The 24946-nt window shown below is 36.9% G+C and overlaps 1 protein-coding gene across 2 annotated transcripts in view; it reads left to right on the top strand.

The window, feature by feature from the left end:
- Nucleotides 1-24946, top strand: part of Abi3bp (ABI family member 3 binding protein) — a 202736-nt gene that overhangs the window by 148784 nt on the left and 29006 nt on the right. For both annotated transcript variants that reach the window (XM_035444460.1, XM_035444459.1), the window contains 7 exons: nucleotides 9180-9254; nucleotides 11077-11151; nucleotides 14244-14303; nucleotides 15554-15634; nucleotides 17216-17293; nucleotides 21491-21556; nucleotides 23057-23131. In XM_035444460.1, the coding sequence (XP_035300351.1) occupies nucleotides 9180-9254; nucleotides 11077-11151; nucleotides 14244-14303; nucleotides 15554-15634; nucleotides 17216-17293; nucleotides 21491-21556; nucleotides 23057-23131 (510 nt within the window). The remainder of the gene's footprint in view (nucleotides 1-9179; nucleotides 9255-11076; nucleotides 11152-14243; nucleotides 14304-15553; nucleotides 15635-17215; nucleotides 17294-21490; nucleotides 21557-23056; nucleotides 23132-24946) is intronic.

The following is a 24946-nucleotide window of genomic DNA, read 5'->3' as shown; positions in this document are numbered from 1 at the left end:
TATCTGTGAAGCTTTGGTAAATGTCTAAAATTTCCAGGATGCTCCTCTACAGTAGTTTTGGGGTAAGGTACTCCACATACCCAGAGAAATATCTCCTTGATGTTATTAAAACATTTAGCCCAAAGTATAGGCAGCAACCGAGTACTTCTTAAATGTTTACCAGGGTACAAGGTGACCAAATGGTCAAGTAACAAGAATTAAATTCCAGACAGTCTCTTAAACTTGCTCTCCACTTATCCAGGAAGGGTGTGTTGTTGTCTTACTGACTTTTCACATTTATTTCATTGTCTTTAATTAGTTGCTGCTACAGATCTTGAACCCAGTGCTCTTAGAACCGAAGAGCCTGCGACTGTGGGTAATGACAATGTGTTTCCTTCCAATAGCAGTGCTTTTCCTGTCATACCATCCATCATATCATCAATTCTTCTGCATCCTAGAACCATTCCATCATCATCCTCTGTTGTCACTCCATTTCAGTCTTTATCTTGAAATTATCCTCAGCTCTATGCCACGTTAATTGAATTTATGAGCACCATGCATGAACTAACTTCAGGACATCAAACTGCCATGTAACTCACTACTCAACACCGTGACAGGTGATCATGTGCATTTTTATACAGTTCTGACTGACTGTGTGTTTCCATGTGAATCTCCATCTGTCGTATTTATGCTGTGTATCCCTTGTCAATTGTGAAATTATGCTTCTTTGTTCGGAATGCTTTTGGGTATACTGGAAACTTTGTGATGCATTGGATCAATAGTTTTAAGGAATGATGATTTTAGTAAGTTGTCAAACTTAAAAGATGCATGTTCTTGGAATGTTCAAACACTAAGTTTCCATGATAGAAACTCCTTTTCTAGCAGGTTCAACAGTCTTTTTAAATCAAGGATCATTTTGAGATTTTGATGAGCATATTTCATCAGCTTGTCTTCATATTTTCCAACAATGAGCTTTTAATCATATAAGTTACTTAAACAGTAGACAAAAAAACCTGTGTGTAGCCATCTCAGTTTCCATAGAAGCTCAAGAAGACTACTAAAGCTTTCTTGAGTGTAGTTAGAAAGGCATCTATCATGTAAACATATAAAAACCTGACCAGCAAAAGTCCACAATTGTGAGGAAGCTGGCAGTCAAATGTCTAGAGAACATCTCATGCACAGTGACTTATAGTTAGTTGTGTACCATGTCATCTTGCAAGTCCATGTCATGAAATAGTGGGCACCTAGCCATAGGTTAGCCAAATATGGAAAAAGCAGTTATCTCTTTTCTGTTAGTTTTGACGCTAAAGATATTCTCAAAATTGGCCTAAAATTGACTATTTAACTTGTGTTTGGTTTATTTTACTCCTCTCTGTTTAGTTCTTGCTACAGCCCTTGAACCTGTCACTCTTAGAACCAAAGCTCCTGAAACAACAACATTAGGTAATGGCACTGTGTTCTGGAATGATTTTTTTCTTGCTTGTTTTCGCCTGCATTCCACCACCATCCTAATTTCATTGTCATTTGCTTTATTAGAGAATCTTGCCATCCGACATCCTTCATATACTACTGTTTCTTGAGAACATTAAAAGTTCTTAAAGTTACCTCTTTTAAAAGCTGTTCCTGGACCTAGAACATTGCTCTACTTGTTATCTTATTTGAATCTGTAGTATATTTTTGTCTAAACAAGTATTTCCATCTAAAGCTGAATTTCAAACTAAGCTAGTAGTGTCTTACCTAGACCGAGCAAAACATAGCAATGTCATGGTGTAGTGGATTCTTGGGAATGCTGAAAATTTTCAGTGTCAACCTAAGGTCCTGCTGCCTGGATTTTAGCTATAGTTTTGTTTGAGGTTGGAGATCTATGGCTCTCTTCATTCATTGACTTAATTTTATGTTTTAGGTTTCTTTCTTAAGAATCTATGGTGATTTAAAAAAATAGAAAAAAATTAACCCCAAAACTAACATGCCCCAAATGTCAAGGAAAGGTAGTTTAACCCCAATCTTTGTTTTCAAAACCAACAGCATGAAATTAATATAAAATTTCTTCCTTCAGCTCACAAAGTACAGCGGACACGCCGTCCACGTCCCAGACCTAAAACCACAGCAAGTACTGATATGTCTGAGTCCAAGTCGGGTAAATGTGGAATGCCTGCTTTGAAGGCTGCTAGAAGTCTGTGCTGGATGGGTCCCAAAGTCACACTAGCAATAGGAAGCTGATGTTCTCATGCTCTTTAATAAATTAAGGCACTGTGTCCAGTTAACAGCTGCTCCCTAAAGAGCTTCCCATATTAGCATAGCTTGGGGAAATATGTAATTCCACAAGTAACTTGGTTTGGATCAAGTTCTTCTCTTTAAAGATGAGTTGATGGCAGGATTAGCATTATTCACTCATGGCCATATATTAGCATTGAAACATAAGATCTGTTGTTGTGCCCTTGGTTACATAGGCAGATAAATTTTTCAACTTCCAAGAAATATAAGACTCTGCTTCCATTTATACTCTTATAATACTACCTAAGAAACTTTCCAAAGCCATTTTCCACATTAGTTGTAACCAGAAAACCATGTACCTAGGAATCTCTTATGTGGACAAAATTAAGAAATACATAGCCAATGTCAAAGTTCTTGACTATTTTCCACAACTTATGACTACTGTGACCAACTTTTCTGAAAGCAACTGTTTGCCTTCTGTTAGTTCTAGGATTTAAAAACATGTTTGTCATTTGAAACTCATGTTTTGAAGAAGATTTAAGGCATTTTGTGGGTGTTAAATTTTCTCATGTTCATCTTGCTCTGGGCTTTAAACTTGATATTCATAGTACTGGGTCTCCAGAAACAACATTGGATAATGATTTTTGTGACAGTGAATTTTTTTTTCTTGCTGGTTAAAACCCATTTGCTATCATGCAATGTTGTTCATGCTTTGTAAGATTGTGGTTAGGATACAATTTCATACTTTGTAGCCAGTCATGGAAACTCCAGTGTCATTTACCTGTTAATTATCAACCATCCTTAGAACCACTGGAAGATATCATTATGCCATGTCATTCTCTTTAAAAATCCATAGGTCATTTTATTGCTCCTCTCTTTGGTGGTTAGATCTATAAAGCTACAATAATTAAGAGATATAACCTCCCTCTGAGCAACTTACTTTCCATAAAATCAGTGTGCTGTGCTTATTATTACTCTGGTTTTAAGCCATGAGGTATCCCCATTGTCAATAAAGTAAGTTGTGCACTGGAAACTGCAAGTTCCCATATCACTGATGAGCTCCTCCATGGCTTACTGGTGGCCCTTGCTCTTTACTAAGTAGAGACCTTGCTGGGTACCCATGAGTATTAATATTCATTACTTTAATTAACAGATGAACATTGTGCCTTGGGTTTCTAAGAGAACTCCAAATGATGCTCAGTAAGAAATGAATAATTTCTTTCCAAGGAGGGTGCCTCAAATCAGGAGTCAGCAATTTCAGTCTGAGAAGGGTTAGATAGTAAAGTTTCAGACTTGGTGGACCCATTCAGTCTTCGTCACAACTGTTTCACTTCTGCCATTTTCACATAAATATTGGTCAATTTCCCCATCACTTAAGTTTAAAAAAATACTCATCAGCTAACTTAAATCCTCTTTTTCCAGCTCCCACTGAACTGCAAACTCTTGTTTTGAAACCAGTGACTTCACCAAGCCTAGAAATGACACAAAGTCAATCTGGTAAATTGCTTGATTTATCTGTCTGACTGCAGTGAGAGTTTCAAAAACATACCCTAATGCCCTCCATGTTGTACATTCAAATATAAAAACTTCTCTTTCCATGGTTGCACATTAATGTCAAATTAGTAATACTTTATCTTCTATTATTGCATTGAATTCAAAATATCTACCTTTGCTTCACTGAGTTTACTCAATATCTTTTGGAGAACAATCACATAACTGATTAAGCAGTCAGGAAAATCTTTGAGGACTGGTTATATGTCTTCTTAATTTTACCCACAATTATAAAGGCATGGTTCTATTAAACAGTAAACTAAATGTGTGCTCAGCTACCTAAAAGAATGTTAGTTCATTTGTAACCATTGAAGGACCAAAACACCATTCTACTAAAGATTCTTTTTAAGATCCTTAAATATAGAGAATCTCTTAAAACATGCCATCTTTCAAGTTATAAACAAAATTTGAATGTCATTATTAGAATATTGCTGCTCTCCTCTAAAGCTTAGTTTTAAAAAATCCCATTCCGGTTTATTTTTTAAAGCACAGCATTATAATTCCTTTATGCTATATTTTAGCTAGATGAGATGACAGTTTGGTACTCCTACTGAAGATTTAAGGTGTGTTTATTGACAATAGCCAAAGCAGTTATCATTCAACTCCATTATTAGGGTTTCCTTTAGTGCTTATGCTAATGTAATGGATTTTACTAGAACCAGACAACTTAATCACTTACCAGGCATCCAACACTCTTCTGAATAGTTAGTTTGTCTGATTTACCTAATGTTCACAGCAGCACGTCCTTGACCAGTTGTACCATTGTTTCATTTGCTAGTTTCTGATGACCTGGAATCGGTTGCATTTAGTACTGAGTCACCACAGAAGACAATAGGTAAAAATGTTCCTGATGGAAAAATCAAGAATATGTGCTCTTCCATCTCATCTCATTGCAAAATGCATCGTTGGTTGTTGTCATGCTTTGTGACATTTCATAACCATCTGCTTCTTGTGTCTTCTCTGTGTCTATCCAATGGGTCTTCAGAGCCATCATGAATATAGCAACTTATGCTAGGTAGTATCTGCTATATTGCAATTCAAGTTTCATAGTTTCTACTCAATTAATGAAATTAATCATTTTAAAATTCTGATTATTATTTGCCGATGTGCACATGAATCTGTACATATGTTAACATGTAATTTATCATTTTCATATCATTTAAGGTTTCATTTTCATGTTTCCAAAGGACTCATCCTATAGCTTTTTTCCTTACTAAAATATTTATGCAAAATTATGTAAGGAAGAAAAATTACCTACTATACTCTTGAGTGATAATTGTTGTAATGGACCCTGATAGTTGTGTGTGTGTGTGTGTGTGTGTGTGTGTGTGTGTGTGTATGTGTACATCTGTCTGTCTTTGTTTCCCACACAGCAAGCATCACTTCATTTTACTCTACTAAATTGCAGCAATTTTCATAATCTAGATAACTAGCCTGTATTTTCCAATTCAGGGTTCCATGGCAACCACTTTGCACTGCCTACCACTAACCAGCCATTTCATATTTCTTCTCCAGCACCAGCTGAAACAGATTATGTAGATACCACTACCAAAGAATCTATCAGGCCAGAGGAGCCAAGGACAGAAGGTGGTAAAGGCTTTCAAGCTATGATTCACTTATTCTGCTATGTAAACTATGATACCTGATTAAACAGATATCACCTATCAATCCACCTACTCTACCCCCACCCCTTACTGGGGATCAATTAGGGATCCACATGGTGTTGTGCATGTGCTTTAGCAATGAGCTGAATACACCAGAAGCTCTGATACTCTTGGATTCTTAAAAGCTCTGATACTCTTGGATTCTTAAAATTAACTTGATAGTTGATGCTCTCAGAAAAACAATTTGCCTTATTTATGTGTTAGTATCTAAAGATCAAGGCATAATCACATTTGAAAATCAGTTGTTGATAAAATATGAGTACTGGAGGTTTAATACTATGAAATATGACTTATTTCCTTTTTGTCCTATCTAAAGACGTTGTCTTGTCTGGAAAATTATGACATAAATTCTTGAGAATGAGGTTGTGGATACTCAAGAAACACTTTTGGAGCTGAACATTTTACTGTTTTTAAATTCATTCTCCTTTGTTTTGATATAGTTGTGGAGTCTCTTACACATGTATCTGAGCTTCCTGAGGCCACACTAGGTAATATCCTCAGCAACACATATATGTGTTTTCTGTCTTCATTGCATCATCACTCAAGAGCCTCAAGATTTCTCTCGTTGTGAATTCACGTGGCACTTGTTTTCTCTGTCATTGAATTTTCTTCATAGCTGTTCCTATTCATAATCATTGTCCAAAATGTCTTTTCATGTGGCATCATGATCTTGGTCTCTTCTTATGTCAGCCAAATTGTTGAATACAAAATATAGCATTTTACCTCATATTTCACTCACTGCCAGCTCGGTACTATTTGACTAAGGATCATGATCTATTCATATTTTCTGACTTAAAGATGTACTTCCCATTAATAGCCTGTCCATCATGTTGACTTCGCATGTTTGGTTCTTTGTTCTCTGTCATCCAAGATAAGTCTATACTACTTAGCTGGTTTGTGCTGTAATTTTAAAGCTACCTTTCCTTTCATAGTTCTTCTTGAATATATCATTCAGGCATTGCTAAGGAGGTGGAGATTTTTTAAGTAATGATATTGCTTATCTCAAAAGTATTTTGCAATCTGACATCTATCATTTTTAACTAGAATGAGTTATTAAGAAGTTTGGGAATGCTGATTTCCTGAGATTTTGCCATTTTCTTTTTCTTTTTTTTTTTTGACGTCTGTTTGTTACCATCCTGACTGTTGTCTGTAATCTGAGTGTGTCTAGCCCTATAGTAACCCCACAATACTTTCCTTCAATTATCATAGAAACATCACCTCTGCCTTCCCAAACTATAATCCTACCCAGACCAGATGAGCCTCAGACTGAACCTGGTAAATACACTATTTTGCATTTCATATATGAGGTGTTTGCAAAATGACAACATGACCCGTCCATCCAAAGCCCTGGCTATCACTCATGTCCGCCTTTGATGAGTGAGCCTGCCTTTCTGACGTAACATCCTTCCGTCTACCATCAGTAATCTCTCTCTCTCTCTCTCTCAAATGGCAATGTGTAAACCTTTAGCATAATGTTTAAAATTACCTCTTAACTACTCTTCAAGTTTTTTAGTTCAGAAAATAGAAATATTTAGGAAGAAGAGCATAATATTCTAAAATATTAATATATATTCTATTTAATAATAAAATATATTGTATTTTAATATATATACATATGTATATATATATATATATATATATATTTGGATTACTTTGTCATCTTGACCAACTTTATAGCTATTAAGTATTTTGAAATAGCTTAGTCATGTTTGAAGTTATACAATACTGACAGAGACAGATTTTGCTGTATAATCCACATAAATGGGTATTGACCAATCCTCTTGGCTTTATTCAGAGGCCTCACAATAGTCCCGTGTTTCACTATATCCTTCCCCTGGTATTAGAGAAACTGCTACTAAACTATTAGTCATTAAGTTTTCCTTGATGGTGGAGTTTGATCTGAATGAAGACAAATCACCTTCATGGGTAATAAAATTTCTGCAGTACCTACAGTTTCCCATGGAACAGGCATTAACCATCAATAGGCCCAGGCTTTTGTTCTGGTTGTCATTGAACTAGTTTTGAGCCAGGGGTAGAGTTCATGTCTATAACTCCAGCATTCTGAGGACCTGAAATGGGAGGCTTGCTATGAGTTCAAGGCCAACCTCAGTTACATAGTAAGATACTGTCTCACACCTCTTTCCCTAAAAATATTTTATATGGTTCTATTTCCAAGGTAGGTGGGATATTAATTTCCATCACTATATTCTAAAACACTTATTAAATAATGTTGCCTAATAAATGGCAGTTTAACTTTTTACCCAAATTCTACACTGACTACATAATGGGATCTATCTCATATCAGTTTTAACTACTATTTCCAAAAATTGTTTAAATAGCTTCTTGACATAGTATTGCATGTCTAATTTTATATACTACCTGTAATTTTTTTTACTTTTGTTTTTGTTTTATGAGAACAAATGCTTGCCAAATAGCCCAGGTTGGTCCAGAACTCAAGATTCTCTTGCCTCAAGCTCCCTAGTACTAGAATCACAGGCATTTACCCCATTTCTGGCCAACAGTCAACAGATGACATTTGGAATTGCTTCTCAACATGCCTTCGTCTTTACATAGTCTTTTGTGCCCTGGGAAAGCAAATAGCACATTAGTTAGGACCTCAGCAAGGAAGTGGCCTGAACCATGATGTCACTAATATTCTCAAATAATTAATTTTAGGATTAGAAGACTTCTTAAACACTGTATCAGTTTTGGCAGAGAATGTGCCTGTTAACCTTGATTAGCAAACAATGCTCTGAACGACCAGGTTATTAAACCAAAGTAACCTCTTGTGTATCTTGGTCTTTATCTCTTTGCAGGTCAGAATTACACTCAAACCACCATGTACCTTGTATATTTCCATTTATTATCAGGAAGCAGCCCACCCTGCAGACTCAAGCACAAACTTCCATTTAACAACTTGTTTTTAGTGAATGTTTCTTAAAGGTCCTCAAACTGCATAATATTAGCACAAGTTTGTTGTTTCTTCTTAAGCTTCCAAAGCCAGATCATTCTTATTTTCAGCAACATTTTTCTTAAGGTGTCTAAAACTGCATGCCACTGTGGACAGCATTTTGGGTGTTCTGATCCTTTCTTTATCCCCCACACATTTTAGTTCTATGGAAGGCAGTGGTCTCAGACTACAGCCCCAGACCTGATCATTCCTTTACATTATTAGGATATACTTTTAATTTTCTCACTGAAGAAAACAAATGATTTTTGTGCCAGTTTCTCTAGAGCCTTCCTCAGAGCCTCTCCTGTGAAGAAATACTGCTGAGCAGAGAAGTCTCTTTGGTGTTCAAGTTTTCTTCCCTGGGATAACCAATAAAATTGTGCTTTGTTTACTAACATTAATTTTTCCATCAGACTGGTTATTTACATCATTTTGCTTGAATTTTTATCATGGTAGCTTTTTGTTTAGAAAAGATGTGTTTGTATTTAGAGAATACACCGAGTACTCATGATGGCATATGGATTAATAATGAGATGGCCTTTTTCGTATACTTTGTTTTTAACCTATTTAAAAAGTATTTGAGGGAGGGATTCCTAAAATCGCAACAGTTCTCTTTTGTAAGCTGAATATTTGAAGTATGTTTAATGTCTCTTTTATCCTATGTCTATAATCTTCTTTGCAGCTCTCTGGAGATTTGGATAGCAATTCTTGGCTTTATTTCTCTTTACTCACTCAGCAAATACCTTTGAGCTTCTAGAAAACACTGAGGTTCTTGAAAGGGTCAAGGGATCCAAATCTGTGAATCTGTGTCTTTCTTTTAGCTCCCAGGCAGACACCCCGTCCTCCTCCCAAGTTCAAAACAACACCTCGTCCAAGAATCCCACCACAACCACCAGGTAACTACCAAGTGTTTATGTGTTAACTTCTAAGACTTAAAGTTAGTGAGTTAATCAGTTACAGCAAACTGAGTTTTAGCCATTGTCCAAGAAGGCTCCCTTTCCTTGGTAACATAAAGTATTTATCATTATTTCTGGGCTTAATCAGAAAGCACATTACTGGGAGAGCTTAATCCACAAAGCTTTCTGAATCTCTTACTGTTTCGGATGGGAATGTCTAAGAGCAGGTTTTCTTAGAAGAGCTGCTTACACCCTTTCCCCTACAATTTTAGACTATTTTCCTGACCTTTCTGCTGTTCCAGAATGTGCTCCCACCAGCCTGCCAATCACCCAGCTTAAATGACCACTAATCTAAGTCCTGCTTCCAAAACTTCTCTGGGATCCATCTACCCACTAAACCAAGAAAGGAATGCTACTGCCATTAATGGTCCACAAGTGGAAAAAGAAAATATTTATTAGCATCAATATTAGCTTTGATCCAGGTGGTAATTCTTGAATCCTAACAGGAATAATTTAAATAATTTCAGAATCTCTGTTATTGCTTTAAGTATGACCTCTAATATTTGATTCTGTTTATTATTCTTTTTTAAAGAAAATTGATTCAAAGACTATTCTGTATTCTATATCTCATTAATAATTAAAAATCTGCCCTACTTTGTCTATTATTAAATCTGTTCATATTAATTAGCAAACTTTATTGTAAAAATATTTTGAAATGTAAATATATGAAGGTACAAATGCAAAATTCCTCTAAAGAATTACAGATTTTACATTACAGTGTAAATACCTAGAATGTTGAGACATGTGGAGTCCTGGAAAAATGCTTAGTGTTTAATTAAGAAATAATAATTAGTGAATAAAACAGGGCTAAATATGTCAAAAATTTTAAATAAATCTTATTAAATCAAGTATGTTAAATTTGTTAAACAACATTTATAGCCTAATTATAAAATTGAATAGTTGTTAAAATTACATGGCAAACAGCTGTCAAGATTTTATTGAACATACAACATAGGACAAGAGTAATAGCAAAGGATAAATGGAAATTTTAAAAACAAGAAAATGATAAAGTAAGAAATATAGTAGGAGTTCAGACTATAAATTCCTGGTTACAAAATTAGGTGATGGTACATAAACTACTAGGAAAACATATTAATGATTTTATCTTTTTGAGGAATACTTTGTCCTCAACAAATTTCAGAGCAGTAAATTAGGATCCTTCTATGATTTCCTATTATTAAACTTTAAATTCTAAGTTTATTTAGTTTTATTTTTTAAGTTAGCTTTTAACCAACACAAGATCACATCATTTTGACATTTTATATTCAACTCTCACACTCACCCTATAGGGAAGGTGTTTTGTTTCCAGCTAACATTAAGGAGCAGAGCAAAATGACCCAAAGGACTGGGGTTCTGAAAGCCTGGGGTCTGTCTGCACATAGTGATCGTGTCTGCTGCAATTCTCAGCTCTAGCACTTAATGTGACCCCAGTCATCAACCCAAGTCAAGCAAGCATATCTAGAAGGAAAAAGAAGCCCTGTCTCCTCTGTCTCCTCTGGCGTGAAGATTAAAAAGAAAAATAACAAAAACCTCTTTATCCTGATGATTTGTCAAATGTGATTTCTCAGACTTCATTTTCCAACAAGGAATTTTCATTAGATTTCTACCTGATCTATTTCTAAAGCTTATATTCACTTTTCTGTCTGACTCTATGGCTACTACCTTGTTTTTATTACAGTTGAAACTTATTCCCCATCAGGACTGATGCATGACTAAGAAACAAGGAACCCTAGTGACTCATGATCTGAGTTCTCTCTTTCAGTTCCTAGGGGATCCCAGCATATAACTTCAAAACCAAAACTGCCACCAAGTCCTGAAGTGATGGACACTACATCTGGTAAATATCGTATTTTGTGTTTAAGCTAAATGTGTCCTGCTGTCCCACACAGAAGCTCTGAAACAGCTGAGGCATATGAGATTAATTCAATTGTGTAATTATATCATGCATCCTGGTGGGTTTTATTTTTATAGGTGTCCCAAAAATTCTAGTTGCACATATAGTAAAACTACTATTATGATAAAAAGGTAGAGAATTATGCCAAGAACAGAATGTTTTTCCTAGAACCAAAGTTTTTTTGTTTTACTGTTGGTGGGTTTTGTTAGGGTTGCTGGAACATTTGTGTAATTTTATAGGTAGAGGGGAAGGAACTCAGGGAAAGAGAAATATGAACTAATGATGAAACTATAGGATAGAATGGTTGAGTATGTCTCAGTAATAGAGTATTTGGCTGACATGGCCATGGCCCTAGGTTCAGTCCCCAGTGCTGAAAGAAAAAATTGCATACTTTTGACTGGACATGATACAGTCACAGTGCTTGGGATCAGGAATTCTAAATCAGTCTCAACTACATAGTGTGCTGAGACCTGCCTGGACTACAAGGGAACCCTGTATCGAAACCCACTGAAACAACCTTGGATAGGCATAAATAACAGGCGCTAGCATGACTTGAAAGAGATGGAAGCCCGTGGCCAGTAGCACAAGAGAAGCCGAGGTAGTATCATCCGAATGGGTGGGAGTCCTGGCCCCTCTCATGGGAGTTATAAAGCCATGAAGCTAGAACAGAGAAATGAGGAGTCTTGAGGTGAAAATCCCATAGTGTCTCATAGTTTACATTTCTAAGGGGGGGGTGATCTGGTTTCAACCCATGGGTGGGGTAAACCCTCTTACAGACCATATTCTGTCAGCTTTCTCAAACAGTAATGCTTTGATTTTCTCACTGAACTCCAGTGAAACAGCCATATACATGCATTTTACCTTTGTCCCCACTTGACATTACTGACTCAGAAGTGCCTTTTGACAATTAAATTCTCTTTAGAGAGATCCAGTTTACCTAAAAAGATGGCTAACATAATTGGTTAGACACTTGATATTAATGATAAATTGGTTAATATAATTAACAGGGTAATGATATACTAATAGTAAATTCAAGGAAATCAAAACTTCCATCTCAAACAAATTATCATCATCATTTCTGCTGATGAGTTGCCCTTAGCATGCAGGACAGACTTTAGGGATTCTAATCGTATTTGACTTAATATAGGAATAAAAGCCACAATGGGGAAGATTTTGATTTGGTTAGTTGCAGTGGGTCAGGCCTTTCCTGGGAGTCCTTCAACTGCTTCACTCCATTCCACCTGCATTAGCAAGTTTGTTCCGGAGTTTATTAAATCACCACTTCACTTCATGCTGGCAAGGGAAGTGCCAAGGTTAGCAGCTGGAATCCACATCAGCCTCTTCTGAAGGCTTCACTGAGCTAAAGCAGCAGCGGCTAATGTGTTTACAGTATGGCGGCTTTGTGAGGAGCACATCTTCCCCTACTTCCTTAATCCCAGCTCTCCTGTGTCTAGCCCAGTCCTGGAATTAACAGACATTTATTGCAGTCTTAGCATCTTCATGGTCTGTGTAGAGCTAAATCACAGCACGTCCTCCTTCAGCCTCCAAGTAAATGTTGAGTTTGATTTAAAGTTGGAAATGTATTTCCCAAAACACCAAGTGGAAAAAGGGAAAGTTTGATATTGTGGTGGATTTTCTTCAACTTTATAAACTACTGATTCTTTCCTATAGTATTTAAGTAAATAAAAGCATTAGACTTTCAAATTCCCCTGGATTTTTTTCCCCTTTAAACTCATGAATGTTCTGATCAGGCTGGCCTGGAACTCATACCTTTGCCTCCTAGGTGCTGGGATTAAATGCATGTGCCACCAGGCCTAGTTTAAGTAGAGTCTCTAATTATTCAATGTACCGAATTCCACAACTTCAAGTGAGTCAGTGCTAGCCTAGAGTAAGAACAAAAGTAACATGTGAGTTAAACCATCCCTCTCTCCCCAGTCAAGACAGGGATGCCCATTCTAGACAGCCTATGTTCTAGACAACCTATTTTAAGTTGTGTTTAGCTGCCTCAAGGTGTGAAGGTTTCCTCACCACCATCCTAACTTTTAAAGCTTCCAATAAGATACAAATCACATTGCCTACCACAGAGACATTGGGGCTTTGCAAATCCTCAGTATGGGGGGAACACTTTGCTTCAAGAGAGTAGGCCTAGGCCTCATCATAGGGAACTGAGTTCAGGAAGAACCCTGCCATTGGGTAAGGTTTTGGATTAGAGAACTGATATGAGCAAGAGGACATCATTCTGGCATTTCCCCCAGTAAGACAGTAGTCAGTGGCCAACATGCTCCATTTTGTGAACATAGAACACAGCATTTAAACTCTACTACATGTCACAGACTAATGTGAGCTGGTCTATTATTTAGCTGAGTTTACCAGTATTCTCATATGTCAGGTATGCATAATACCCAGTACACAAGAAGCCATGCCACTAAGGAAGGCAGAAATTGGCAGTAGTGTGTGTTTGTCTAGCATTTATTCTGTACTGACCACAATCATGAATTTTGCATGCAGACTTGTTTGATGGCCAGCCTTTAGTTCCATTTTGCTTTTCCTTTCCACAATAATTTTTGAGTATCAATTGCAATGAAATTTTGTCCCCTTCATAGGTTCTCAAGATTTTTGTCTTTTGTCGTAGTAAGTCTGCAAGCCATTTATTCACTTACCTAATATATTTTCTACTGCCATCTGAATTTTAGTGAATATCAAATGACAGCTACCTCTTCAGATCAAAATTTTCTTTTTGAAAGTTTTGACAGCAACCTAAGGGGAACCTACCTCCCTGTGTCTAGATTATCCATTTCCTCTTCTGTTTTTCTTTCTTTACTTTTTCTTTTTGAAGGAGGCTTCAACATGTACTATGACCAACTTTATGTCTGTTCACTATAATCAGACCCTCCTCCAAGAAGTCTGAAAGAATGGTCATTCCTACTAAAGCTTGGCTCTTTAGCTTTTGCATCCTTCATGGTTTAGGGATTTTTACATATGAGGATTATATTCATTCCAATACCATGCAGTGTTTTGTAATTTTTTTCTTTCAGTTCCAAAGGATGAACAACTTTCCCATAAAACAGACCCTGAAGTCTCTCACAGTGAAACTGGTAAAAACATTTGATTTTCCTAGTTGTATATTTTCAAAATCCTGATATATTGTGGGTCATGACATAGAAAAGTATGGTTATGAAATATATGTTTTCTTGGAGGAAGTTCAATCATATAATCCCATTAAAAGTTTTTACATTGTGAAATATAGGAAAGCTTACATAATAGCTTTATTTGCTTTGGAAATCTTTTTTACTGAAGAAGAGATCATGCTGAAATTATACAACTTACTTATTAGCTGAGATAACTTTTATACTCTTTTATGGGTTTATGGGTTTTAAGCCTGCTCATTCATGTTTTCCTAAAAATGATGGTTAACTAATTTCCCTGAGTAGAATTTAGTAGAACTTTCTCATATTTACTATGGCTCTTAAAAGATATTCAAGTTTTTAGAAAGGAATAATTTGACTTTGTTGTAGTAATTTTCATAAATGTCTCTTTGGTTTACTTTTGGCATAGTTCTGCCTCCTGTCACGTTTAGAACTGAGCCTCCAAAGACAACTATAGGTAATGCTTTTTCTCATATTAACAACCAGCTTGCTTATTTTCATTGTTACCGTCAAGATCACAGGCCTTTCTGGAATGATTGCTGACTGAAGAGTTACCTCTTCTCAGTTTGTTTCATGATGTCATTCTCACTGTGAACACTGTTTCCTGAAACGAAAAGCATGGTTTCAATATTGAGAGATTTTGCTCTGGAGACAGCCCAGGATGGCTCTTTATGGAGCTTGCCCTTATCTACCTCATTCATCTACATGATTTCACTTTCCCTGTTCCCTGTCTAGTTCATAGTCCTGCTAGTATAATGGTTCTCAGCTATGATGCTGCAACACACTAGCATATGTCAGAGCTGGTAATTTCATCAAAATACAAATGTCACTGTTGGTTTGCTTGTTCAACTAACCAGAGCAGATTGAAAACACTCATCCCAACAGTTTTGTAAACCTCTTTGCTTTGGAGTGGTGGGTAGATAGACAGAGCTACAATTGGAAGACCAGGAATGTGTCTTAACCACCCTCCATCTTGGTAGGTCTCCTATGCAGTGGACCAAATACAGAATATAATTTATTCTGCCTCCTGGTAGAAAACAGTTAAGAACCATTATGCTAACATTCCATTGTCTTTCTCCTGAGAGTCCTGTACACACTAACTTTCTTCTTTGGATGTTTTCCTTTTTATATTTCAAATGAAGGGTTTATTGCTGGCTTTAACTTAAAGGTTTACCAATCTTAGTACTTTTCTTTTGCAGCACCTTTAGAGACACGGGGTATTCCTTTCATACCTGTGATTTCACCACGACCTAGTCAAGAGGAACTACAAACCGTCCTGGGTAACTTGTGTTATTTTACTCCACAAGGGACTTACTTTAAAGATTGTTCTTAAAGTTACATGCTCACTTTATTCAACTTTTACATTGCATAGTTTTCCATACATGCATCTTGGCAGTCAAGTTTCAAGTATAGTCAGCTCTCCTAAATCAAAACTACCTTTTGAAAAATTATAATGAAAGTGATCAGGTGTTTTTCTTGTCATCATCCCTCAAATGGTATAACACAGGAACTTTTCCATGGCATTTTCATCTGTTTATATTACAAGTAATCTAGAGAGCACTTTATAATAGGATACCTGCAGAGCTTATATCCTGCCTGCAGAAGACAATGGATTAGACAAGAAAATGGTTGATGTCATGTGGACCTCCTTTCAAGGATTTCAACATAAATATACCACAATTGTGGAAACAAATTTGTTGAGTCATGATTGAAAATGATGGGAAAGTCCCCAGCTCATGGTTTTTTGGCTCCTCAGTTCTCTGCTTCATGCACCCTGCAAAGTCCTTTCATTCAGTAGTCTTATTTTCCTCTCTTTACCCATTTTCAAGTAAATTCATTGTGTGTGTGTGTGTGTGTGTGTGTGTGTGTGTGTGTGTGTGTGTGTGTGTGTGTGTTGAAGTAGCTGACTATATTTTTTAAGGAAGTCCATATGAAAGAAAAAATATTTAAATGGAATGAACAAATACACCCTAATGATTACCAATATGATTACAAATATTAAAATCATTCTAGCCTGTGACTGTGCAGTTAAAGTTAAAAGTACTTTACAAAAATTACCACTGAATATACTAATTGTCTAATTTTTACTTGCCCTTTTAAAAAATGCTTCTTGGTTTATTGAATAAAGAGCCATCACCTGCCAACTATCACTAATCTCTTTTCTAAAAATTGAATCAAGAAGAATAAACAGGGGCAGGAAAACAGAGAATAATATTACTGCCATCAGCTATTTCCTTGATCTTTAAGGTGGCAAAATAAACAGCATAATATGTTTTGCCATTATGATGTAATAAGTTCAGGATAATATGAGAATAGTACTTATTTTTCCAAGACAAATATGTCTGAATGTCAATTTTCATTTTGACACATAGAAAATGAAAGGATATGTCTTCTTCTATGATTGAAATAAACATTTTTTCATGTGATCTCTTTATTTTCTACAAATAACTTGTGGAGTTTGTGGAGTGGGGAAGAGACAAAGACAGATACATAGACATTAAAGGTGTTTTCAAACTTGGACTGCATCCAAGGATAGCAGTGTCATCAAACAGCTATCTCAGGCCTTTAGCTCAGTGATAGGGCACTTGCCTAGTGTACATAATAACCTGGGTTCAGTCTCTAGTGTAGTAAAACCACAAATCAGAAAAATAATCCTTCCCAAAGCTGCCTTGTCAGTCCTATGATATCACTAAAATAATAGGACAACAAAGGTAACAAGTCATCAACACATGCATTTGCTTTAAGTTACTCCAGAAAGGGCAGAGAATAGCTTGAGTTATTTGTTATTTTTTACTTTGCTCTTTGCTGTGTTCATAGTGACGGTTATTTAAAACAAGGCATCCTACTATGTTTTTCCCTAGAAGAAACAGACCAGTCTACCCAAGAGCTCTTCACAACTAAGATTCCACAAACAACAGAAGTGGCAAAGACAACTCGGGGTAATGCTACTTCTCCACCCTTGGAGAGAAATTTTTCCTTATTTTCCTTTAATCAAGACAGAAGTCTTGCTTCCAGGTGGTATTGCCTCACCACAGTGAACTACTTGGCTGTCTTTGCATTAAAGATGAAGGACAAACTGAATGCCACTTGTATGCACAGCTTCTCTGGTCAGTGCTTTGGATGTTTCGTTGGCTGCAGAATGCTGATGACTAATCTTAAAAGCTCCTAGGTGTTTTCCCCTTGCTGAACCTTCACAGACTTGACTTTCATGTCTGATAAATGAGGACGACCTCCATCTTCCTAGTTTCCTTTCCTCTCACGTATCCTTTCTTTTTCACCTTCTCTCATCTCCCAAATTGAAATAAAACCCACTTGATAGTGTGAGCTGAGAAAAGCTATTACTGAGAAAAATCATTTTTTAAATATAGAGAGTGGCCAGACATTTAAGAACGTGTTTCCTGTAATGCCCTGTCTCCAGGGAAAGGAACTCACATGCACACTTAGTCTTCATATTCTCAGAAGTCTTTTTCCCTTACATCATTTACCTAATTGGGTTATAAGCATTTGCTGGTTATCCCAGACTTTGGGAGTCAGGACAGGAGGATGGTGAGTTCAAGGCCAGCCTGCGAAATACAAAGGAAAGAAGGAAGGGTAATAAGTAACAGCAAGAAAAATGATAACAAAATAAATGTATTTTAAGGCAGGTCCTTTCTCATTAGAGAGCCTGAACAAATGCTAGTAGGCTGAGTGTGGTACAACTCTAAACCTTGTTTTATTTGGAACTTTTTAATTTTAAATTTTACAATTCAAAGTTTATACAGTATTTATTGGATTCTTATCCATGTACAAATATTCAGAGAGAGATGTGCCAGAGTGACCTTCTCACACCCCCTTTGCCAGATTCCTCCATCGATGACACCCCATCAACTATGTATAGCCACAATCCTGCCTGGCTTTTGTATTTCATTTTTTATCTTTTTGAAAATCTTTTTACTATCTTGAATGACAACATCATCCTCATGCTCAAGCAACATAGCTCTTCAACAAAATATATAAATATTTATAATAAGGAGGATAGATAAAGATGCTCTTTCAGCTCTGCTTTTGTATTTCCAAGTGAGAAAAAAAAATCAACTTTCGAAGGCTTCCTGGATTCCAGGTTAAAGGTAAAACACAATAGATCTAATAGGTTTGAGCATTCTTTATTTTTGTATGGGAATACCAACGTTGGGTTAAAGATTTTTTTTCAAATTTCTTCTAAAGCAATTTTAGTAGATAGGAATTTTATGATTATACTGAGTTTCACGAAGGATCTTACATCACGATCAGAATTGACTTAGTACAATTGTATAATGTACTCTAATTTTTTCTCATGTCCATAGAATTCTTAGTTTGAGGCTCTACTCTGCTATCCTAGGACTTATATTTTCCTGGTTCTGTCCCAAATCTTTTGTTAGGCTCAGCAAGGATGTGATTGCATGAGATATCAAATAATAACTAGGAAGGAACCCATATTCAGGAGAAGAGGAACACCCAAAACTGGTGCCTTTCAATAAACCTGATTAGAAGCTGGAGGGGTGGGGGGTGGCTTGGATGAAGAGAAGCTGTGTGTTGTAGGGCCCTCCTCATAAGCTGTCCTGAGCTCTGAGGTGCCTCAGGTCCACCTGGGACAGTGGGTTTGTCTAATGCCAATCCTCATATAGTACATGCCAACCGAGAGACTAGAGGCAGAGATGAAATGATTCTCCTGATGTTGAGCTCTAACTGTATATGTACCATTGATACAAGAGACTACGGGAGCTCAACCTCTCAGCAGTGGTACCCCTAGGACCACAAAAGAACGCCATTACTAGATCCTCCCATCTGTTTTCTCTTTGACAGCCTTGCCCCCACGTCTACTGAGACGATTCTCACACAAAGTGCTGTAACTTACACTCATTTCTCTCTGCCATCTACTTTTGTTTCTATGAGTATTTATTTTGTATGAGTATGGGCATGATGCGAAGGCATTTGTGGCGATGGCATGGCACGTGTACGGTGGCCAGAGGACACGTTAATGGAGTTGGTTATCTTCTTCCACCACATGGATTCTGGGGATCAAACTGAGCATGCCAGGCTTGGCAGCAAGCATTTTTGCCCACTGAATCATCTAAGTGCCTTGTTTCTTACTTTCAGTACATTGTAGCAATGTACCTACCCAAAGGCAGTTTAGGGCTCCTGATTGCTTGACTTTCAGCTTTTGATTGGGTCTTCATTTGGAACTGGGCAGAGAACAGTCCTTCTAGTGTCACTGTATATTTATTTCACATGTTTTTATATATTTTATTTTTAATATTCTTAGAAATTTTTAATAGATATGAAGTATCTTTACAGTCTTGTATTATAGGGCACCCCAAAACAAAATGTGTGGCAGAGGTGCTTACATGGTCACACAGTCACAAAAGCTTTGTCTTTCTCTTTAAAGTTTGAGCAGGTTTCTCAAGGCCACATGTTGTTGGATGATGAGCTATCTGAGCATCCCACAGCCTAAAGTTAAATTGTATTCCAGCTCTTTAACTTCTTCCTAGGAAAGCTAGAACAAAAGCCCCAGTGCGGGAGTGAGGATGGCCATGCTGCTGGGTATTTCTGCGCCCTGCTCTGATCTCCTTCCTGTGCAAAGCTAGGAAATCCCTGTATTTTGTCCAGTGAGGAAAAGAAGAACCATGATCCTGTTAGTTCTCTTCAGAAGAAGCAATCAAATGTTCGGGAAGACCAGACAAAAAGCAGAAATGGGCTAAAATGAGAGGCACTTAAACCATTCTCAAAGAAAATCAAAAGGAGCCATTTGTAAATCATCATGAGACATTTTTGGCTCTGTGGACATTAATGCTGTATAAGAGCAGGTCTTCTGTCCACTGTGGTTAGTACCCTTGGGATGGCCCCTGGAGGATTTAATCTGCCTCCATTGTTGGCCTGCTGTGTGGCAAAATCTGGTCATCAAAGCCTTAACATTGGAAGCTCTAAATGAGAGCTGCATTGTAAGCTGTTTCACAGGTGTTATTTTTCAAAGCCTGCTGGGCAAGACATTGCTGATTTATGGTTAATAGATATCCACTCAAGATGTGAGAAAAACTATTAAATGATGTAAGATTTGTATAGTTTACTGGAAAAAAAATTCTGGCTGTAAGTAAAGCATCACCAACAGACTTGGTGTCAAGAATGCTCACGCAGTATGCATTGTCCAAAGGGCAGCAGTTGGAAGACTCCAGAAAGAGCACATACTTCAATACTTCACTACTTAGGAAGCAAAAATGGTCTGTATTATTTCCTAAATTTGCCTGCAATTGTTGTCCACATATTTTCTTGCTCACTTTTCCTTGACAGGTTGGACATCAAGTGTCATTTTCTTTCACTCCTCTGTATAGCAATCATAGACACTGAAGATTTAATTTCAGAGTACATAAGCAAAAAAAATTTGATAGAGACCATTTGTTACTATTATTTTTCTTAATGATCTAATTTGTCCTTTTTTAGTCTTTAATATTTTCTTTGGAAAAGTAATGTTCCAAAGCACAGTAAATTTTATTGAGAAAGATGGCTGGCCAGATAGTTGGTTGTCTAGGTAGATGGATGGCTGTGTCGATGGCTGGATGGATAGATGGAGGGGTGGATAGATGGCTGCCTAGATAGATGGCTGCCTGGATAGATGGATAGCGGGGTATATGACTGGCTGGGCATATGACTGGCTGGGCATATGACTGGCTGGGCATGTGACTGGCTGGGTATGTGACTGGCTGGGTATGTGATTGGGTGGATAGATGGAAGGGTGGCTAGAAAGAAAGGTGGATAGATGTAAGGGTGAATAGATGGCTGGCTGGGTAGGTAGATGGCTGGGTGGATGAATGGCTATGTTATACATTTATCATGTTAAGCAACCATTTGATACAATTAATACTTTTGGCAACTATGGACTGAATGATTGATTCTTAATACGACAAATAACCTACCTCATTCTGGGTATACCTTTGCTTTTCAGCCACTGTTTGACTTGTTTTATGTCCCTTTTGCATGAAGTAGGTAATGAATAACTTGGCGATTTCAGAATGTTCTTGCACCACTCTATGAAGCATACTGTTTATTGGTCCCTAGGGTAACAGAGGTCAATTTGCCTGGTCTTTGTAGACTAGTTATTGAGTATAAAGTGTCTTCTATTTCAGCACCACACAGAGTGCACACGACTCCTGTGAGGCCCAGAATACCTGACAGACCACACGCCAGGCCTGGTAAGAGACCTTTGCTTTCTCTGATGACCTACACAGTTAGCTGGCTGGGGAAGCTACAGAGAAGAGCCAAAATAATCAAATTTCCCAAAGATGGATGGGTTAGGAGAGGAGGGATCCAGTACTTTTAAGTTGAAATCAAGGGAACACAGAAATTCTGCTCCTTATGGACAAATGAAGAGGTTAATTCATTGATGTGATGAAACTTAAAGGTTTTTATGCATGTTTAGATTCAGAGACCTCTGTGGAACCTAACAAATATAAACATATTTTAATGAGGTTTATTCATAGATCTCTCACACCCTTAAATGTCTTATGACAATTTCATTTTTTTTCTTGCCTCAGGAAATAAGTGGCCTCATCCTAGTAAGAGATTGCTTTTTTTGTTTCAAAGAGAATAGTTTTACTTGATACCTTCTGTCATCAAAAGAAATATTTCTCATCTTTAAAGAATAAAATACATGGTTTATTCTGGAGCCAAAATTATGAGTGACCATGACCTGGGAATATACATTCTTATCTTTTCAAACAATGTTCCATTGAGGAAATTGTTTCATTAATTTTTATAGCAACAGAACAAAGAAAGCTATAAATCAAGACATTTTAAAAACAAATTAGTAGAAACATCTGAGTGGCAGAGTACAGGAAGACAGAGAAGCTCTTTTAGAATTCTCAGGTGCTACCTGATACGGACATTCTTAGCTTTTTGTTTAGTGGAAGTTAGCTGTCTTCATAGCTAATACACCATTAAGGGTTTAACTGTCAGTTACAGGATACCCATGAGGTGGACAAGGAATGACTAATTGGCAGGGGCTAATGGTAGCCCCAAATTAGTTATAATCAATCTCTGAACCTGAAATACTCCAACCTCTCCACATCACTGTAGTTCTAGTCAGTCGGTCATTGCTGACACAGGTTCCTTCAAGGAGTTCTTATTTACACTTCAAAGGATAAAGCTATTTATCAATTTTTCACTAGACATAATGCAATCCTCATAGTCCTTCAGTTCTGTTTTGGAATGTGTCTCATGGCACACACAGGAAGTAAGGTAGAATCTCCCACACACAAAATTAGAAATGCCCTTACTACTTACTTTTTTCAAGAACCAATATTGGAGCTTAGTGACCACCTCGGTACAGGCTCAGATTTTCATCCTCACCTATGAAACTTTATGACTTTCATGAGAAAATGTGGTTTCAATATCTAGATCATATTTTTGTGTCTTAAGAGTTGTCCTTTTTTGCCCAGTTAAATGATTTTCAGTTCTCTGAGAAGTTTTGTGTGACATGGCTGCAGACTTTTGTTTTTTCTTTTTTCTTTTTTGGTTTTTCAAGATAGGGTTTCTCTGTGGCTTTGGAGGTTGTCCTGGAACTAGCTCTTGTAGACCAGGCTGGTCTCAAACTCACAGAGATCTACCTGCCTCTGCCTCCCGAGTGCTGGGATTATGGCTGCAGACTTTTAATAAGGATATGTCTAAACTGTTTAATCCCAACTTTGTTGTAGTTCTGAACAAAACAACCACAAAACCTGGTAAAACCAAACCCAAAGTGATACCCCATGGAAACGGAGCAGGAACAGGTAATAATCACTGTTGTATTTCTCTTTGGTTTCATCAAAACTAAATGCTGTTTGTGGTGGTTTGAAAGAAAATGATCCCTAAAGGAAGTGGCACTATTAGGAGGTGTGGCCTTCTTGGAGTAGGTGTGGTATTGTGGAGGAAGTGTGTCACTGTGGAGGCGGGCTTTTAAGTCTCATATATGCTCAAGCCACACCCAGTAAGATAGAGCACTTTGCCATGGTCATGGTGTCTCTTCACAGCAATAGAAACCCTAAGACACTGCCCATCTCATATAATTTTGTTGAATTCACACATCAATTTCTTTGGTGCAAGTTTTGGAAAATAATTGTAAAATTAAAATTTAAAAGTTTTAATTCATTTTGAAATCAAGTTCAAATATCCCAAAAGATGCTGGAAAGGAATTTTCCAAATTTTCTAAACCTAGTCTACTAAATTAGCTACCGTATTTGGTCTTATTTCTCAAAAATAATTCCAGTTAAATTTTAGCTATAGGATGAAAATAGGAAAAAGTTGTTTTCCTTTATTTCAAACAACTTCCTATGCACAGGTCAGTCTGTGTAATGACTTAATTTTCCACTTTATACTCTCCCATAGGGGCCACCACAGCTTTTGGAAAGATCTTTAACTGCTAGCAGTCTGCAATATGGAATTTAAATAGGAAGAAACAGACTTAATTCATAATAATTAACAACTGGGGGCTGTGGCTTTAGTCTTACTAAAGCTTATAAACCATTCTGATCAAATGACACAGCCCTAACTTCCTTAGAACTGTGGGAATGGATCTAATAAAAATCCAGATACCCAGTTTATTTATTTCATGGGCAAATGGGACTGCGTTATTTCCTTGAGATATTTTAATAATATAAATCATGTATTAACATATATAAAATGCATAAAATTATAGTGTGCTTAATGCATATATGTTGTATTTAATCAGCTCCTGGTAGAAAGAGATATAATATTTGAGGTTAGTCTAAAAATCATTCAGATTCATTTAGAATGCATTTCTTGTACTTTGAGTATTATGGTATGTAAAATTCTGCAAATTTCATTACTATCAGACCAAATGAAAGAGGTCAGCCTATGGATTGCTGAGACATTGCAGTACCTATATGTACTGGGTTATTCATTCATTCTCCTTACCTGGAGTTTTAGCAATGCAAAATTTCTCAGACTGGCATAAACTGGCTCTCACAAAAGCTATCTTTTCTCAGATTCTCTTTGGAGGAATTTAAGGTCACATGTTTAATATTCAAATGATTCCTTGGAGGTTGCATATGTAAAAATAGAAATTAGGTATAAACAGAGAAAATAAGCAATGACAAAACATTGCTTGATCCTATTGGAGAGCAGTTGGCCTCCAGTATACTAAAACATGATTTTTTTCAAGACCCACTTTTGAACCAATATCTGTCATTATTGTCTTGCATACACTAGTCATCTTTGTAGTCTCTTGTCCAAAATAGTTTGGGAGGAAATGGCTGCTGAATTCTGGCAGAACAAATGGATTGCCTCTCCCTCATTCCTTGCATCTCTCTGTGTCCAACCAAAATTTCTGTACTTATTCTGTGTTGTCAATCTATTGAGGCCTTCTGTTGAAGATATCATTTCTGTATCTCTCGGGTGGTAAGGTCAGCAGACAGCATGCAGCTATCATCACCTCCAGGGTCAGTCTTAGCTGGATGCTGCCTTGAATATTTATTTTTCAACACCACTGTAGATACTTGCTTTGCATTGTATGGGTTGGTTTATCCTTATTGTAAGGTTAGGAAGTAGCCTTCAGAGGCTGATATTTCATTTTATTGCATTTGTTT

The sequence above is a fragment of the Cricetulus griseus genome, chromosome 4 (genome assembly GCF_003668045.3).
Source record: "Cricetulus griseus strain 17A/GY chromosome 4, alternate assembly CriGri-PICRH-1.0, whole genome shotgun sequence".
Classification (NCBI taxonomy): Eukaryota; Metazoa; Chordata; class Mammalia; order Rodentia; family Cricetidae; genus Cricetulus; species Cricetulus griseus.
Note: the sequence above shows the minus strand (reverse complement) of the source record. Positions and strands in the feature narration are given on the sequence as shown.